Source organism: Tubulanus polymorphus, chromosome 9 (assembly GCF_964204645.1).
Source record: "Tubulanus polymorphus chromosome 9, tnTubPoly1.2, whole genome shotgun sequence".
NCBI classification, from domain to species: Eukaryota; Metazoa; Nemertea; class Palaeonemertea; order Tubulaniformes; family Tubulanidae; genus Tubulanus; species Tubulanus polymorphus.
The window spans coordinates 16,032,666-16,050,643 of NC_134033.1; the positions used below are offsets into that span (position 1 = coordinate 16,032,666).

The 17,978-nt window shown below is 40.2% G+C and overlaps 2 protein-coding genes across 3 annotated transcripts; one reads left to right on the plus strand and one right to left on the minus strand.

Annotated features, from left to right (window-relative positions):
* Window positions 1–1,499: 1,499 nt before the first annotated feature.
* On the plus strand, window positions 1,500–9,942 carry LOC141910685 (renin receptor-like). Its single transcript, XM_074801401.1, has 8 exons — window positions 1,500–1,590; window positions 1,754–1,878; window positions 2,051–2,182; window positions 2,509–2,607; window positions 3,014–3,193; window positions 3,516–3,665; window positions 3,969–4,094; window positions 7,487–9,942. Exons 1-8 carry the CDS (start codon window positions 1,506–1,508, stop codon window positions 7,679–7,681), a joined length of 1,092 nt encoding a protein of 363 aa, XP_074657502.1. The 5' UTR covers window positions 1,500–1,505; the 3' UTR covers window positions 7,682–9,942.
* LOC141910684 (methylcrotonoyl-CoA carboxylase subunit alpha, mitochondrial-like) lies at window positions 5,438–17,964 on the minus strand. Of its 2 annotated transcripts, XR_012619912.1 has the most exons (15): window positions 17,924–17,964; window positions 17,458–17,519; window positions 16,851–16,993; window positions 15,889–16,106; window positions 15,418–15,565; window positions 14,930–15,051; window positions 14,211–14,322; window positions 13,466–13,675; window positions 12,714–13,007; window positions 12,062–12,275; window positions 11,761–11,847; window positions 11,267–11,460; window positions 11,006–11,185; window positions 10,572–10,768; window positions 5,438–5,798 (listed from the first exon to the last, which is right to left on the minus strand). XR_012619912.1 is itself a non-coding variant. In XM_074801400.1 (14 exons), exons 1-14 carry the CDS (start codon window positions 17,959–17,961, stop codon window positions 10,631–10,633), a joined length of 2,160 nt encoding a protein of 719 aa, XP_074657501.1. In that variant the 5' UTR covers window positions 17,962–17,964; the 3' UTR covers window positions 10,455–10,630. The 2 variants fall into 2 exon arrangements, 1 of the variants encoding a protein (XP_074657501.1); XM_074801400.1 differs by lacking the exon at window positions 5,438–5,798 and having other exon boundaries at window positions 10,455–10,768.
* Window positions 17,965–17,978: the final 14 nt, after the last annotated feature.

Consider the following 17,978-nt stretch of genomic DNA (forward strand, 5'->3'; position numbering starts at 1 on the left):
CGTGTTGGCCGTCACGAAAATTCCGTGGGCCCTTTTCATTCATCTCCGGCCCTTTTCATTTCATTCATCTTTGCATCAGGACTTCGGTTGCTTGGAAAATGTACCAAAAAGCAGATACATTTTCGGCAAGAACCTTCTGTGAGGGAGGACCCCCAGAAACCTGTATGAAGCTGTTCTTTTTCTGCTACCCTCAAGAGTGGTTCCCTGGCCCCGCCCCTGAGTTTACTGGGTGGAAAAACTTCAAGCTTATAACGGATCAGCTTATAGTTTTGTCCGCCACATTTTAGGAGCAACCAAAAGCAATTAAACCAAAAACTAAAGTAGAAGCTTGGCAAATAGTGCCAGAGCAGTCGGGGGTTCGATCATGCTGATATTGGAGGTTGGTAGGTTGATATCTGCAGAAGCTAAACTCGCCTCTCAGGGCGAATTAGATGATCGGCTAGAATGGATTAGAAAAAACAAAGTTTAGTTCAACTGCCAGTCCTTTCTGAAGACTTCTATCAGGTTTCTACCGCAGAAAAAAACATGATTGAGCTTGGCCACCCGGCCTGAAATGCTCTCAGAAGTCAAACGTTGAAATAGACAGTACCGTACCGCCGGGCCGCCCCGGTCGGGCCGCATACGCGAGACGCCTCAAGTTTATCAATCATTTTTATCCCCCCCCCCCCCCGAAAAAAAAATCATACAACAATCGGATTTTTTTATATGAATGTTACGGGGCACTCGGTGTAATTCATTCAATATTTGATTATATTTGAAATCAGCAAGGGCTGACAAGGCTCTCGCTAACTGGGAGAGGCACCGATTATTCATAATATCGACGAGAAAAGTTATCATTTCTCGCATGAAAAGGTCAAAAGAAGTTTGAAACTGGGAGGCATGCCTATCCTAATACCCCTATCGAAAAAAGAATCTGCCCTCTCTTTGATACTAGCAACTCCGTAGAAGACGTGAGGCACTTCGTTTTAGAATGCTCGCGCCTCTCTGTTATCAGGAATGCCTTTAAAACTCTCTAAATTTACAGATTTCAACCTAGGACACTCATCTAAATTTTCTTTCTTAATGTCGTGCAACCATAATGACAATGAGATCAGTAGAATCGTCTGCAATCTTGCGGTCGGACTTTTAAACTTTCGTTCCCAATCACTCGCAATTTAGGCATCTGAAATTGGAGGGATGCTATACATTGTTACGGCGCAGGAAATTCAAACCGCCGTTTCGGGGTTTGAATCTCTCACGGCCAGCACTACTGATTAGTGCCCGACGGTGAACAATTTTCAAAGTCGTGTTTCACCAACTGTGACCCATAAGAAGAGAGATTGTTAAAAGTTTTCTTAGAAACAACGTGGCGATAAGGTCCTTTGGTCCCCAAGTCATTAGAACTCCGACCGAAACTCAGCACGAAGACACAAATAGTAATCCGGAGCCATCCCGAGTAACACAAACTAACTTCGGCAGTCGAGGGTTCAATTCAATTCAATTTAATTCAATTGACAGTTTCCAAAATGGCTGCCTTGAAGAATTATTTCCGGGTTTCGAAATGTTCAGTTTTTGCCGTGATTTCGGCAGTTTTATCCCTACTGAATGCGGGTAAGTGAAGGAAATATTTGGTCCGATATATCCCCGATCGAAAGAATGCACAAATTGAAATAGAACTGCGTTCTATTGAGCCTTTAGAACTGGAATGAAACTCCAAAAGTCCTGTCAATCGTCCTCCGACCAAGTCATGTGACTGTTGACTCTATTTTTTCAGTGAACGGTGAATTGATATTCTCGCATTTACCGCAACACGTGAATCTGAATAAAAACTCTGGTGAAATCAAAATCAGTGAAGTTCCCGGCGTCCTGTCGTTATTGATGGGTTTCACACCGAACAAGGTAAGAAATTTAGAGTAATGTCTATTTCACATTTTGACATCAGCAGGTGGCCTGATACTAGTAGATAGAAGACCTAAACTGCGGTCAGACCACAATTCAACTTAAACATCGACCATCGCGTTTGATCCGTTGGCCGATATATAACGTTTGATGATGTTATCTCTATTTTAAGGATATCGAATGGAACGGACTGTTGGATTCGGACCCGTTTAAACGACCGGCGGCGAGCGTTACGTTTACAGTCACAGCTGCAGCAGACGCGATTAAACCTCACTCTAAAGCTGCTAGTTTTAATACGAATGTCGTAAGTATTATTTACCATAACCCGGGGAGCTAACTCTATAATTGAGTCAAAGGTAATACTGGTTTATAAAACCAAGCCCAGGGTCCAGTTTCACGAAAAAGTTTAAGGCTCAAATGGTTAAGTTTGAATTGTTGTCCTCATTGAAAACATGAAGTAACCAATGGCAATTACACCAAAAATTTGAGTTTAACTTTTTCGTGAAACCAGGCCCAGAAGTCAACTGTTATACTACTTCCACCCCATAAATCCACCCTTGTTACTGCAGAGTCTACTATATTTTACTTCGTGCATTTTCGTTAAATCGCCATGTTGTGGTTTTTTTTCAGGATATTCCGTTTATAAGCGTTGATCAGATGATCAATCACATACAGAGAACTTTCATCGGTGAAACTCCTCTAATCGTTGATCTCACTGCTGACAGAATGGTGAGTGTGAGATGGTGAACCGGCCACGATATCTATTTTACAACTCATCCATAATAAAAGTCGAGTTTAGATTTAGATATTCAATAGGGATTTAGGCTTTTTAGGGGAAGAACTATGGTTGAGTCGGAGCCTAGACTATAATCAGGGACCAGAGACTTAAGTTCAAAAAAAGTGGTCGTAGATGTTAAGACTGATCTTAAGTGATTGTCTACAGAACCAAAATGAGCTTAGACTGGTCTTTAGTTGTAAGATTGAATTTAAAACCAAAATGAGCTCAGACTGATCTTCAGCCCTGACTGTGAAACCAACCCTGAGGGTTCTTACAAATCGGGCAATTCATCGTCGATGAGGATAAGATTTTTTTTTGATGCGGGTATTCACAGTATTGAATTGTTTTGTTTTTCAGTTGTCCGATTTAAAGAATGTTTATCCGGTCGTATTCGAAGATTTACCGACTTCGTTCGATGAGATGTTAGTTCGATTGCATCGGTCGGCGTCGATCCTCGAAACGTCGTTGAATCGAACTCGTAAACCCGACAATCTGTTACTAGTCGAACTGCAAACGATCACCGAATTACTCAACTCCGTAAGTTTGATATTTAGAAGTTCAGTAGACTCTGCCTAAATCGGTATACCGGTCTCTCCGGTCAATTCAGTAAAATGAAAAAAAGCTGATGCTCTCTCTCTCTCCCGCTCGGTCTCCCTCTCCCTCCCCCTCCCTCTCCCTCTCCTGGCTCTCCATCTCCTGGCAGTCCATCTCCCTTTCCTGGCTCTCTCTCTCCTGGCTCTCCCTCTCCCCTCTCCTTGCTCTCCCTTTCCCTCTCCTGGCTCTCCCTCTCATGGCTCTCCTTTTCAATGTCCTAGCCTTCCTTCTCATATACTTGATTCTGATTTGCTTTGAATTTCAGTTGAAATCGCACGCGAAGCTGACGAACGACCGAACGCCGGACGTGTTTAATTTCGAGATCAAATCCCTCGACCGTATCGAATCGGAATACGGCGTCGATTCACTGCAAGTTAAAGACGCCAAAAAACTTCTCAACAAATTCTTTGAAACGGTACGTCGGGTCTTCATTCGGAAACAACCGTGGCCAAGCTCCGTTTCAGAATTTATGAATATGTGCAATTTATTGAAACCCTGGTAAAATGGACACAAATCGAATTAGAAATACAGATTTGGGCTCAAAATTAGTGATGACTCAATGAAATGTGACTAACAAATTTTCTGATGATGACTTGGCTGGAGTTAAACTGAGATTTCATGAGTTAAATTGTAGATTTCATGAGTTAAATTGTAGATTTCATGAGTTAAATTGTAGATTTCATGTGTTAAACTGTAGATTTCATGTATGATTTTCTAGGTAACTGAACAGTTCAGTGAATTGTATAATGGTAACGTTGTAGTGAGTGTTATAACTCTACTGACCGCCGACGCTGCGTTAGTGCGAAAATCCCGTAGTCTAATGGCTGCCGCCGATCCAACTCAGGTACGTAATAACCACGTTTTATCTCAAATCCGATCAATTCGTCAAATACAGTAGACTCCGCCTCATTCATACTACCGGTCAATTCTCGGTTAACTTCTCGAGTCTGGGTGAAATTTACTAAGATCATTCGTGGAGAACCTGCTAGTAACCATTCTAGATGGCATGCTCCCTGCTGTAGCAACTTCCCACTAGATGGCGCGCTACAGCCAGCAGCTTCCCACTGAATGTCTTGCTCCCTGCTGCAGCAGCTTCCCACTAGATGGCGTGCTCCCTGCTGCAGCAGCTTCCCACTAGATGGCGTGCAGAACTGTTAGAATACACTTTACAGAATTTAGTTCATTCTCGATGAAATTTCATGTAGATTTTTAGCCTCCCACATCAGAAATTAGGCAAATCTCTTCCCGAAGATAGAAGTCAGATCGATGCTTTTAGGTCCAAATATAGTTCGATTTTAATAATTCGTCATTCGTAGAATTTGAGAAAATATTGATAGATTTTGATAATTTAATCCGAGCAGAAATCTGGGATCGTATTCCGAATGCTCGTACACTAGCGCCATCGAATGGATCCTTGCTTGCCACGGTACAGGGATTCCTTGATCGTCGCAATCGAGGCATTAAGTTAACCCTAGGCACTGGTTTTATAGACTGATATTAGTGTTAACCTGGGGGGTTACGACTCTATTAAAAATGAATCACTCGTCTGACTGGCTCCAGCTGACCTTGTGCAAAAGCTACATTTCCATCGTCAAGAAAAACAAATGTAACAAAAACATTGATCTGTTATTAACATCGAGTTTATTCTCATTGCTACAGTTTATCAACTAGTCACTAGGTGGCGTGATGTACGCTATTCATCCAGACCAGGTTTTGATCTTTCATTCAAATACATCACATACTACAGTAGCAAGTGTATATAATATATCAGTAACAATTCATATACTTCATCGTAACAGATTTTTAAAAACGGCGTCAAAGTTCATATTCAAAGGTCTTTATTTAGCTCCAAGCTAGGCGTGTGTCTCTGAACTGAACTGATGGAAACTGGAAAAAATACTACGCAAAATTTCTAACAAAAATACAACTTAACTTATGTCTCAAAACTAATAAAACAATGGAAAAATAATATCAAAATTACTACCAAAAATACTACAAGAAAAACAAAGCTTATGTTTCAGCACTAATGAAACAACAATACAAAAATACTAACAAAAATACTGCTAAAACAACTGAACTTATGTCTCAAAACTGATAAAACAATGGAAAAATACTACAAGAAAAATTCTTCGAAAAATGCTACAAATGAAACTACAATTGTTTATATCATTTTCAAATAAACTTGAAAGTGCTGCGTGTGAACTAACTGATTGAGTCTTTTAATTCGCTGAAATTCTACTTAAATCCTTCCGATTACGTCCATGGCCAAGGTAACGACGAGCGTTGCTACGGACAACCTTGACGCAGTAGCGCTGTTGCACCAGTCCCTGTCATCGCAACACACGGGGGTTTCTACAGTCGCTACTTGTGAGGCTGCTGGGACTGACGTTGCTCCTGTGAGAACAGCGTAGGCGTGGGTTTTTATTTCATCGGCGAAGGATTTCTTCGCCTCGGCCACGTTATACTTGTAAGCGCCGTCATCGCATTTCATGGCTTCAAGGCACTGTCGTTTCACGTAGTTGATACCATTAGAATTGCCTCTCAAAACCTGAAATTATAAGAGACATTATTTCATACATTATACACCATATATATCTCGGGTCCAGCTTATTCATCGGCGACCTGTAAAACTAGGGACTTCGAATCGCTAATTTCCGAGCAGATCTGCAAACCGAACCTGTAGTCCTGGTTCCATAGATATCTGCATTCATTTTGAGTTCAAGTTATCATTTGTATCGACGAATCCATGCAATGTCGTAGAATAATTGAAGAAGTCGCACAATTCAAATTTTATATAAGATAATTCATTAGAATGTAACCAGAACGTTTCAGCTGTTGACTAACAGCCATCATCGGGAGGAATGACCAGAAAAACAGAATGTAACGTAGCATACAAACTTACAGGACATAAACAAATGTGTCAGATTACATGTAATCAAATTACATGTTCAAGTCTCCATCTTCGTCTGGAGAGCGCCTTTGATAATAGCCCTGCTATTTAAAAGGCGCTATAGAAATTTACAATCCTATCCTATCCTAAGATTTGAATTGTGGGACTTCTTCAATTATCATTTGTTGTTTCACTAGTTTAAACCTTTCAGTGCTGACTAATTAATACCCTATAGTGCTGGAGAAAATTTGAAAATTCTAAAAAATTCCACCCTAGTGTGTTGAACAATGGGAATACCACTGTAGTGCGTCTACACCGCGGTGCGGTGTATCGTTAGTTACTAGTATTTCACTATGTTTGACACTTTCTGCCATTTTTCAATTGCTTGGTTACTAGAACTAGCAGCAAAAACACCTTTTTGTTCCCAACGCGCAATCATCTTAAGATGTTTCCACGTTGCGTTGCGTTGCCACGAACGTTAGCGGTTCCTACGATCAATTTACGTTTAAAAGTATTTATGTCATTTTTCATTCCCGGGTAGCAATATCCCTCGGAAACCACTACTTTTATTTCTGAGAGGGATCTTTTGTTAGTTTTTTTCTTCATTTTCAAACGACTCGAACTGCCTTTTAGGCCCCCTCCATGCCTTGTACTCATTTGTACGCACAAGTTTACCCTTCCCACGCCTGCCACCCCTCTCCTCCTCCACTGATAAATGGATTGGCCCTGTATCATATTTCAGCCCCCCAGTGCGAGGGATAAGCGGGTGGGTTCATGTTAAACAGCAGTCCCAACTATAGTGTAAATTCCATATTTTCATTGTGTACAGTTTGTTGCTACATGTTGTGGGTGAATTATTAATAAGCCTTTTATCTGTCTGATATCTCATTCATTGTCTTTGTCTTACTATGTCTCTGTCCTGCTCGAACTGTTTTTCGAGGTTTGCAACGATCAATTATTCTCGTACATATAAATATAGCTGAAAATGTAACAACTGGTTAGTAGTTGAAGAATGATATGTCTTAGCTACAAGCAAGCAAACATCGCTTCTAGTTCCAAGTTGGAATTAAACAACGATACATAATTTACAGCAACTCGTCCGTCCGGACATTTCAAACCTGTCACAGGTTTCAGACGACAACGACCGAAGTCAGCTTCTCAAGAATTATGCGCTCTTTGTTTAAAACTATCTACCTCATCTCGTAAAAATTTGCCCTTTTCTACTTAGGGCATGAAAAAAAAGGCAAAAGATTTTCGTGGCGGCACTTGCCTAGGGTGCTACTGTCAGAACACCCACCCGCCCCTATAAAAGTCTTGAGTTGATTAAATATAAATATCTCTTTCAGGCGCCGAAAAAACCGAATCTGAATCTGGCCGCCGATTACGGTTACGATTTCCCGGTGATGTTCAATATCATATTATGGATGATGGTTGTGTTAGGGGTGACGGTGTTCGGTATCTCGGTTTGTATGTGGCATATGGATCCCGGTCGTGATAGCATCATTTACCGTATGACGAACACACGCATGAAGAAAGACTAGGAAACCACGAATGATCGAACTGCTACGATGACTGAATTCGCGGATCAGTCCGAAATTCATCCGCCAATTTACTGAGTCCGATCTAAGGAATTAAAAGCCACCTGCCCGTGGGACAAGTATATCTAGAATTCACTTGACCGCTAAAAAATTTGGAATTTGGCCCAAGCAGTCCGATCGGCGGCACAATCATCCGTTGTGTCGAGTGGGATAAAAGCTTTGAGACATAAAATTGCACTCATCCAGTTGACAAGTGCTGAGCTGTCAACTTTACCTAATTTTCAGTATTTGTTACTATTTTTAAAACGAGAAATACTGATTGGTTGTTTGATTGGTACGGAAATATGAAAGATGTTACTGAGGGTCTCACTGTCGATTATTAACCTCATTTTGCCCTAATGAGAATATACTTGTCCCGGGCAATCAGACAAGTGCTTAGATCGGACCCTTGGTTTATGAGAATTCGGAATCATTCATCGTACAGTTGAATCCGCTTAATTCTGATCATTTTTGTACGGTTGACGGGAAATTCGGATTTTAACTCGGAAGTGACTGTAAACTCACAACTGTAGAACTGGATCCTGAATCTGGTTCGACTGTATTTTATGGTCCATTTGGTGATAGGTGGATGGTAAGTCGGATCTGAATTACAATCGAAATTTGGATTAAACTGATCGGCATTAAGTGGGTTTTGTACGACTTAGTGAAAAAATATTGTGAAAAAATAAATTTGGCCTCATAAAAAGATTGACTGTTTCACAGGGTTCTGCTGGGTAAATCAGGGAATTTGAATTTTTGGTGTCTTGTTGTTCTTGCTGGTGATGAGTGACACAAGGAACCTCTTGATAAGAAACAGCTCTCACTGAGGATATCATTAATTTAACGAGGGAATCTTTGGTTAAGGGCTGGGGCAAAAGGAATTTTAGATTCCCTGATGCGTAAGAACCCTGATGACAGTGTATAGAATATGTTTAAACAATTGCCTAGAACAGTTGTCGAATTGAAAAACGATCAAAACTTGATGAAGTGAAGATGTTTAAATTTTTAAACGGATTTGTTTGTATAAGACATTCCAATATTATTGAATTATTGTGCGTGTGAATGTGTGACCGATGTAGATAGATCAATTAGAAATGATAAATATATTGTAAATAAACAAACTACAGGCAATTTACAGCAGACTTCGCTGAAAATAGGATCAGACCAACAGGGGCGAATCCAGCCTATCGCTACTATCGCTTGAATCTCACGATTGTAGAAGTGCCCAGTTCTATTTTGCAAGTTCTGCAGTTATTTGAAATGATCAATTTGAATATTCGAAAATGGGTTAACTTTTTATCTCTTATGAATGATTTTTCTTTAACATGTCAAAATTTCATAGATAGTGGATACAGATTTGATGCCCCGAATTGACTCAGATTGCATCTCAGAGCCCTGAACATCCATACGTTATAGCCCCCTTCCACAGCTGAGCGGTACTCAAAAACCTAGGCTAGATCTACCCCTGACAAATGCGTCGCCAACTTTGGAGTGATATCAGAGTTGGTAGGTTCAGATGGATGAACTGTTATCCCCCAGTTAGGGGCCGGGTGGGTGGTCATGACGTAGATTTAAGACCTACTTTGTTCTGTGGTCAATCTATAAATCTTAGACCAGGATTAATTCAATCTTAATTCAGGACTAGATTCAGGACTACTTATGGACTGAAGTCACGACTGCGCAACCTGGCGCCTAGAACTAAAACATTGTGCAAAATGAACAAATTTCAATCTCCTTTCAAACTAAACGGGGAACTGTGAAACTGGGTTCATCTTTACGATAATGCTTTAGTTAATTATCTGAGATATTTGAGATATATAGAATATACGTGATAGAAACTGTATAAAGAGTTTAATGACTGTACTGTATTATCTAGTCAGTAGAAATGTAAGTTTTTTTTTTTCGAGGGTACGTAAATAATAAATAAGCAATGAACATTTTCAATTGAAGCGCTGCTTATATTACAGTAAACCTCGTCTTACGCAGGCGTAAAATTGACAAAATCGGACTAATACGAAATCATTTTCCCTGATTTCCTAACGTGTCTGTCGATCCTTAATTCGGACTTCGGTCCCAGTTTGTCGGAGTAAGGAGAGGTTTACTGAAGTATAAACGAATTATGTCAGGTTTGTGTATAAATTATCAAGTATTGAATCATGCTGTGAATGTATTTATTTAACTACGTGGATAGAAGTATGAATAAATGAAAATTGCAGAGATTGAAATTTCTCCTCGTTCTAGTCTGTGGATGGGTGCTATTTATATCAATTCAATACATGGAGCAAAGAAAAGTTGGATCAACCGAATTTTATAAAATGTGTGAGGATGATCGACCCTTTTCCATAACACCCCGAGTCGGGTTACAGACTTGTTAGATTGGCTATAGAACAAAAATCAGTTAAGACTGGTCTTAAGTTGTTAGATTGGCTATAGAACCAAAATCAGCTTAAAACTGGTCTTAAGTTGTTAGATTGGCTATAAAACCAAAATCAGCTTAAAACTGGTCTTAAGTTGTTAGATTGGCTATAGAACCAAAATCAGCTTAAGACTGGTCTTAAGTTGTTAGATTGGCTATAGAACCAAAATCAGCTTAAAACTGGTCTTAAGTTGTTAGATTGGCTATAGAACCAAAATCAGCTTGGTCGCAAATCTAAGCCACACTGTGTAACTGGAGGAGATTACGGATATCATTTCAACTTGAACAAGGTCAAGTCGGCACAAACCCAAACAACAAAATCATTTTCACATTTCCAGAACTCGTTTCAGTATTTACACAACGTTATTTATCTTATACACAGAAATCATATATACAGAAAATGACTACAATTCTGAGGTTATTTCAAGCACGACAAACCTTAAACTAGGTCACAACCGAACATGCACATGTCAGAGATTCGCACATGTACATGTTATCTAATCGGAATCTGAATTCTTTGGTTCGGTTTCGGGTTGTTCGACAAACGCGACTAAAGCCTGATCTTTATTCACTGTATCCCCGACATTATACAAAACTTTATCAATCACTCCGGAGTGAGGCGCTCGAATCACATACTGAAAATAATCAGAATATATCATCAATATAACTGGGATCTACTGAGTTCGTGCTTAACATTGCAAACAAACTTATTGTGAGGGCTTTAAATGTGGAACTGGGTCCTGAACTGTGGAACTTGGCCCTGAACTGTGGAACTGGATTTTGAACTATGGACTGTATCCAGAACTGTGGAACTAGATCCTCAAAGCCAGAATTAAAAGATTCTGAATGATTCGTTGATATGTTGAATTTACCTCCATTTTCATAGCGATCATCACTAGAAGAGGGTCACCCTGTTCTACCGTATCACCGGGTTTTACAGACACTTTCTCAATAACTCCGGGCATCGGAGCTACCGCAGCGCCAGCGCCACCTGTCTGACTATCGCTCAACATGAACTTCGGAGTCGGTAACTCAAATTTGTGAGATCCTTCCTACAAAAAGTTTAAAAAAAACTTAACAATAACATGCATCAAGTTTACAAGGATCTTGTATGATCGATATCGAATACTCACAGCTGTAAACAGATGTATCGTATTGTCCAAAATAACGACGTTCGATTTCGTAATTCTGCCGTCTATATGAGTAGTTAACACCGATCTATTCTGATCGGCGACCAGGTTACCGGTAACGGCGTGCGAGGAGGTATTGTCACCTATAGTGATAGCGTAAGCCTGACCGGCGACAAAATTAACCGTTACAGGAATATCTGAAACAGAAATACGCGAATAAATTGAAATATATCGATCGGGAGGGAGTGGCAAAACTACAATAAGTTCAGGGTGGCCGCTTTTATTTTACTTTTCCCTTACTATTTCCTGACTTGATTTGCTAAGAATTCAACCAATTAACGCAAGTCAAATACGTAAGACATATAGTCGGAAACTGTTTGATCATATCGATAAATTCCCTGACTTTTCTCTGATTTCCAGGTAAGTGGCGCCACCCTGTGAGTTCTACAACAGTTGGCAGGTTAGATTTGATTAAACACAACCTGTGTGATAGTTACCTTTATTCTGCGATTTGAGATTGAATTTTGTCATCATCGAATCGTTGACCCGGATGGCGACGCCGGCAGAAAACGGCGAAAACGGATCTGAATAATTAGATAATTTCATGTATAGAACGTATTCGATCAAAGTCTGAAAGATCTTTCGAAATTCTTTGGATGTAACAGATTAATGTTTGATATTTTCACAGTCCTGATTCACGCTGTTGTACCTGCTGTCAGTGATTTACGCTGTAACGTACCTGCTGTCAGTGATTTATGATATAATGTACCTGCTGTCAGTGATTTACGCTGTACGTACCTGCTGTCAGTGATTTACGCTGTAACGTATGTGTCTGATCATGCAGCAGATGCGCGAGTACGGCCTGACATACGTGGTCGTCGGTGCACGTAACCGTCGGGAACAGCGACTGCTGGTGTTGAGGTATGAAATCCGTATGAACGTTACCGGCCTCGAATTCACCGTGCGAACTCAAATCTTGTAGAAACCGAATGTTCGTATTCAAACCAACGACCTGTGAATACAAACTCAGGCAATTCAATGAGGTCATAGGGGGATTAATGGTGATCATCCATCTTTATATGACACAACTTGATGACGTCATAGGGGGAGCCATCTTTACTGCAACTGAAAATTCAATGACGTCATCTAGGGGGATTTGTGGAGATGAGCATCTTTACGCGACGGACAATTTGATGGTGTCATAGGGGGATTTATGGAGGTAGCCATGTTTACTGTAATTGACAATTCAATGATGTCATGGGATATTAATGGAGGCAGCCATTGGGAAGAGAGGTATATGGGTAAACAGGATATCTAATGATGTCATAATGGGGTTATTCATAGGCAGCTATCTTTTTTGAAAGGGTCAATGGATTTTATCACGATGCATCTGGTGATGTCAATGGCAGCGGTAAAAGATGATGTCATAAGGGTAAGGATGGAGAATTACCTGATAATCAGAGAGCGATGTTTTCAGTCGTCTCAGGGCAGACGGACGATCTTTCGCCCAAACGACCAATTTAGCGATCATCGGATCGTAATGTACGGAAACGTCGTCTCCTTGACGAACTCCGGTCTCGACGCGTGTGTTCTCGTCCGGAGTCGGAGTCGACAGGTGTAATAGAGGTCCCGCTCCGGGCATGAAATCATTATCCGGATCCTCGGCGTAGATACGAGCTTCGAACGAATGACCGTTTAATCTTAAATCTTCCTGCGATTTCGGTAATTTCTCACCGGCCGCGACCTACAAATACACGACGACAAAGTTTGGAAAAGCTTTTTAATCCAGCTAACTTTGGTAGTTCCCACTTTTAAATGAATTCGAAATTCGTGAATTTTTCCTAAGTATTTTACGGGTATTTGGTGATTTGGAAATGGAAATAAACAGATACATCGTACACAACAGGGACTGCAGGATGAACGTGATTTTCAAGAAAATGTTCTGAATAAAATTAGCCAAAGGGTCAGCAATCGACACACGAGAACTAGGCTACATGATGTGTAAAATGAATTTCGCGAATATTTTCTGGATGAGAGGAAAATCGATCGAATTCCCAAATACAGTAAAATCCTCTCAGGTCATTAGGATCAATGACAAATATGACGTCATAACGAATTTGAGGGAATTCGAGGGGATTCACAACTCAAGTTAGCTGAAGGGGTGTATTGGTCTGTGAAACCGATGACGGATGATCCACTTACCCTGAGCTGCCACTCGACGAGATCGACCCCCGTTATCATTTCCGTAACGGGATGTTCCACTTGTAAACGCGTATTCATCTCCATGAAATAAAAGTTCTGCTGTTTATCCATGATGAACTCGACGGTACCGGCGCCGACGTAGTTAACGGCTCGCGCCGCTCGTACTGCCGCCTCGCCGAGAGACCGACGTACCTCAGCTGAGATCCCCGGCTGAAAATACGTTTCAACGGCGAAAATTAAAACACTTTCAGTTCGTCTACAATGTGGTGTGGTGTATATATCAGTGATGACTTTGCTAGTACACCGCATTGCAGTGTATCGATGTTATTATAAAAATTAGCTGAAAATACGTCAACGTCGAAATTAAACCCTTTGAGTTTCAGTACGTCTACACCGTGGTGCGGTGTATAATTCAGTGCTGCACTTTGCTGCTATTACACCACATTGTGGTGTATCGATGTTATCAGTAATTAGTTTTTATATCTATTGAAAGATGGCAGCACCTGTCAAACATAGTGGAATATTAGTGATACTAATACTCATCATACTAATGATACACCGCACTGCGGTGTAGACACACTAAAATGGCATGTACATTATTCAGCACACTGGGGTGGAATTTTCAAAATTTTCAAATTATCTCCAGCACGTAATTAGTCAGCGCTGAAAGGGTTTTAAACAAACAACCCGATAAACTCTCGAATAAGGCGTAATAATAAAATTCCACAATTCTTCGCACACTTACAGCCGGCGCTTCTTCGATGATTTTTTGATGTCGTCTCTGAACGCTACAGTCTCGTTCGTACAGATAAACGTAATTACCGTGTTGATCGCCGAATACCTGCACCTCGACGTGTCTGCAAAAAACATTTCACTTCGATTTATAATTCATCAAGCTACACTTTTTGCCAGTCTACTCATATTTTTCTAAATCTATTCGAATAATTAAGTAGTAATCAAGCTAGTAATTATATAATAAGCTTGGAATTTACAACTTGTAGTATCAACTCGTATTGCATGTTAATATCTGTAGTTTTATTCATTTGATTCACATGTACTGAGAGAGTAATGAGGGTACCTGACGAAGGGGACATCATGGAGGGAGATGATCTCACCTGATGAGAGGGATATGACCTCACCTGATAAGGGGATATAACCTCACCTGATGAGGGAGATATGACCTCACCTGATGAGGGAATCTGACCTCACCTGATGAGGGAATATGACCTCACCTGATAAGGGGATATAACCTCACCTGATGAGGGAGATATGACCTCACCTGATGAGGGAATCTGACCTCACCTGATGAGGGAATATGACCTCACCTGATAAGGGGATATAACCTCACCTGATGAGGGAGATATGACCTCACCTGATGAGGGAGATATGACCTCACCTGATGAGGGAAAACCCGTATTACACCCATTATTGCTATTGTGGATTTAAGATATTCGTATTTTTTACCTGGGAGTCTCGACAAATTTCTCAATGAGCATCACATCATCTCCGAACGATTTGATCGCTTCTCTTCGTGCCGATTCTAATTGACTCGAGAATTCATCGGCGTTCATAGCTATACGCATACCCTAATAAAATAGAAAACAAAATACCCCTATGACATCATCAGCATTCATAATACGCATTCCCTAATGAGATAAAACAACATCAAAGATGTCTGCCTCGACGAGGGTGGATGTTGGGGGTTGTCTTGCGGGTCTGAACCTACGTTAAAACCTGAAAGTCTGATACTGCATTCGAAATATTTCTTCAAAAAATATCTAAAACCAACGGCGTAATCACGCGGAACCCCGATAGAAACCTTTGATTTGACTGCTTTCGTTTCTTCAGGACCCCGACCATCCAATTTCCCAACTCCATAAATCAGTAATCATTTCGGTTAAAATTGCAGTTAAACTGCGGTTAATATTTGAATACAGACGGACGGGACGTACCTTTCCGCCACCGCCGCGAACAGCTTTTATCATCACCGGGAACCCGATCTGTCCGGCGACCTCGGCTAGTTTTGAGTCCGTCTGCTCGTCGCCGTGGTAACCCTCAATAATCGGTACTCCGGCCGCCGACATGATGTGTTTTGATGTGCTAAAATAGATGTTTTTCATATAACAACAAACTAATAATACATTTTACAGCCAAAAATTCTGAAATCATAATATTTTTCTTCAAATCTTTCTGGGCCAAGTCTAATAGTGGTCTTAAACCTTATAAGTGGTCTTAACGTTGTTAGATATAGAACTAAGATCTACAAAACTCAGGGGCTGGTTGCATAATTGTGGCTTCAGTCCAAAAGTAGTCTTAAAATCTTAAGACTGGTCTTAAGTTGTTACATTGGCTACAGAACTAAGTTGGTCTTAGACTGGTCTTAAGTCAAAGCATTTCCTGCCCCTGAAGTATTTCATCTTTACCTTTTGATGCCCATGTCTCTGATAGCTGATGCCGGCGGACCGACGAATATAATTCCGTTCTTGGAGCAGAGTTCGGCGAATTCGGTATTCTCAGAGAGGAACCCGTAACCGGGGTGGATCGCGTGCGTGTTCGTGGATTGCGCTACATCTAGAATACGAGATTGATTGAGGTAACTGTGTTGAGACGCGGCCGGTCCGATGTGGAACGCTTCGTCTGCCTAAAAATAGAAATAGTAATCAGAACTCAGAAGTCAGAGCGGGACTAAGTCGAATTCCCAGATTTCTCTCTGATCTGATGAACCCTGCTAGATTAACAATGAGATATTTTTTATTTTTGGAAAGATTTCAGGTTTTGAAATAGGCGGCTACTATCCTAGCTGTTGTTAGGGGTTACCTATTCATCATCATGATCCAGTTCTACAGTTGTGAGTTAGAGTTAACGCTGAGTTAAAATTATTTCGTTTTCAATGAGTCAAATCTTAACTCACAACTGTCAAGGCTCCTACAATTCCTGGTATCCAGAATTCAAGGACTTTTCAAGGACTTTTTAAGGAGTAATTTTCAAAATTCAAGGAGGTTTTCGCGGTCATATTTAAGGAAATTCACAAACAAAATCCATGTTTTTCTCAAATTTTGATCAGTTGTTGTGTGTGCCGTTTTGGTTTTACATGTTTAAATGTTTTAAATCTCAAAGTGAAACAACTTTCACTCACAAGTCACACAATGAAGAATAATAGAATACACTGTCTTCTGAAAAGGACCTTTTGGAAATTTTTAATAGGACTTTCCCAGAATTTAAGGAGTTTCAAGGAGTTTATGGATATTTCTCAAAATTAAAGGATTTTCAAGGACCTTGAAAAATATATTCAAAAATCAAGGAGTTTTCAAGGATTCAAGGAGTTGTGGAACTCGGTCGCGGAATTCAGACTTGTTTTGATTTATGAGAAAGAGAGAATATTTACTAGCGCTACGTGCATCGATGCTTTATCCGGATCACTGTAAACGGCCACCGTTCGGATTCCGAGTTTCTTCGCCGATTTGATCACGCGACACGCGATTTCGCCGCGATTCGCGATCAAAACTTTATCGATCGGTCGAATTTCATCTGCAAAAATAGAAAAATATAATAATACAACAGTAACACGGGGTCCCTATAGATCAGTCATTTATGAATAGGGAGTAAAAGGAGTTTCTTAGGAGGATATTTCATATTACAAGGATGTGGCTGCATCATTTCCACTTACAGTAGACTCCTCCTAAATCGGTATTGTTTATCTCGGTAAACCAGTAATTCAGTGGTTTTGTAAGCTAATTCTTATTTTCACGCTACCTAAACTTGGTTTCTAATTCAGTAACCGCCTAATTGGGTAAGAAAATCCTGGTCTCAACTGTATTGATTCAGGGATAGTTTACTGTAGAACTTCAAACTACTAAACATAATTGTTAATTGCCTTTTTCTCAAAATCTAAGGAATTTCTAAGGAGTCAAGAAGCTGTGGGAGCCCTGTAATAAGTAGCTGGGATTTAATGATTGTCGATCCAAAAGATTTCGATTCTAAATCCTACTTACTGCTGATGTATCTCAATGAAGCTGCTGCAGTTTTGCAGCATTTCGTCAGCAAAAGCTGAGACCTGAAAATAGATGTTCAAATGTTTTGTTGACTAAAACCACGTTATAAAATTAAGAAAGTCAACCCTCATTTTCTATTTTCTGACAATCAATACACTTCATATAAGCCCATCATTTTAGAATTAATTTGATAAACATACTTTGGGTTTGAGAATGTTAAATGAATCAATTTACATATTTTTTTTAATTAGAGGTATTGATAGTGTTCCGTTTATCTGATAGATGGCAGCACTGCGTGACAGAGTTTTCAGTATTTCAACGGCGGTTCTATCAGCTATTCGATAATTTCAACTCATTCGAATTAATTTACAGATGTGTCCGAACTTTGCTTGATGCCCGGGTGAAATATCAAGCCGATATGAATAGGTTAAGGTAGTTTAATCGGTAAAAATGTTCGAAAATTTACCTGAAAATTCGGTTTCGCACCGCCACAATCGTAGCCATATTTCTCGGAGTACTAA

Bases quoted from the DNA above. Each gene is read 5' to 3' on its own strand.
- LOC141910684 (XM_074801400.1), bottom strand. From the start codon at position 17,961: ATGGCTACGATTGTGGCGGTGCGAAACCGAATTTTCAG. The intron at 11,848-12,061 runs GTACGTACAGCG...CTAATTATTCAG, and splicing joins GCGTAAATCACTGACAGCAG to ATCCGTTTTCGCCGTTTTCT. The intron at 11,461-11,760 runs GTAACTATCACA...TTTCTGTTTCAG, and splicing joins TCTCAAATCGCAGAATAAAG to ATATTCCTGTAACGGTTAAT.
- LOC141910685 (XM_074801401.1), top strand. From the start codon at position 1,506: ATGGCTGCCTTGAAGAATTATTTCCGGGTTTCGAAATGTTCAGTTTTT. The intron at 1,879-2,050 runs GTAAGAAATTTA...CTCTATTTTAAG, and splicing joins TGGGTTTCACACCGAACAAG to GATATCGAATGGAACGGACT. The intron at 3,666-3,968 runs GTACGTCGGGTC...ATGATTTTCTAG, and splicing joins TCAACAAATTCTTTGAAACG to GTAACTGAACAGTTCAGTGA.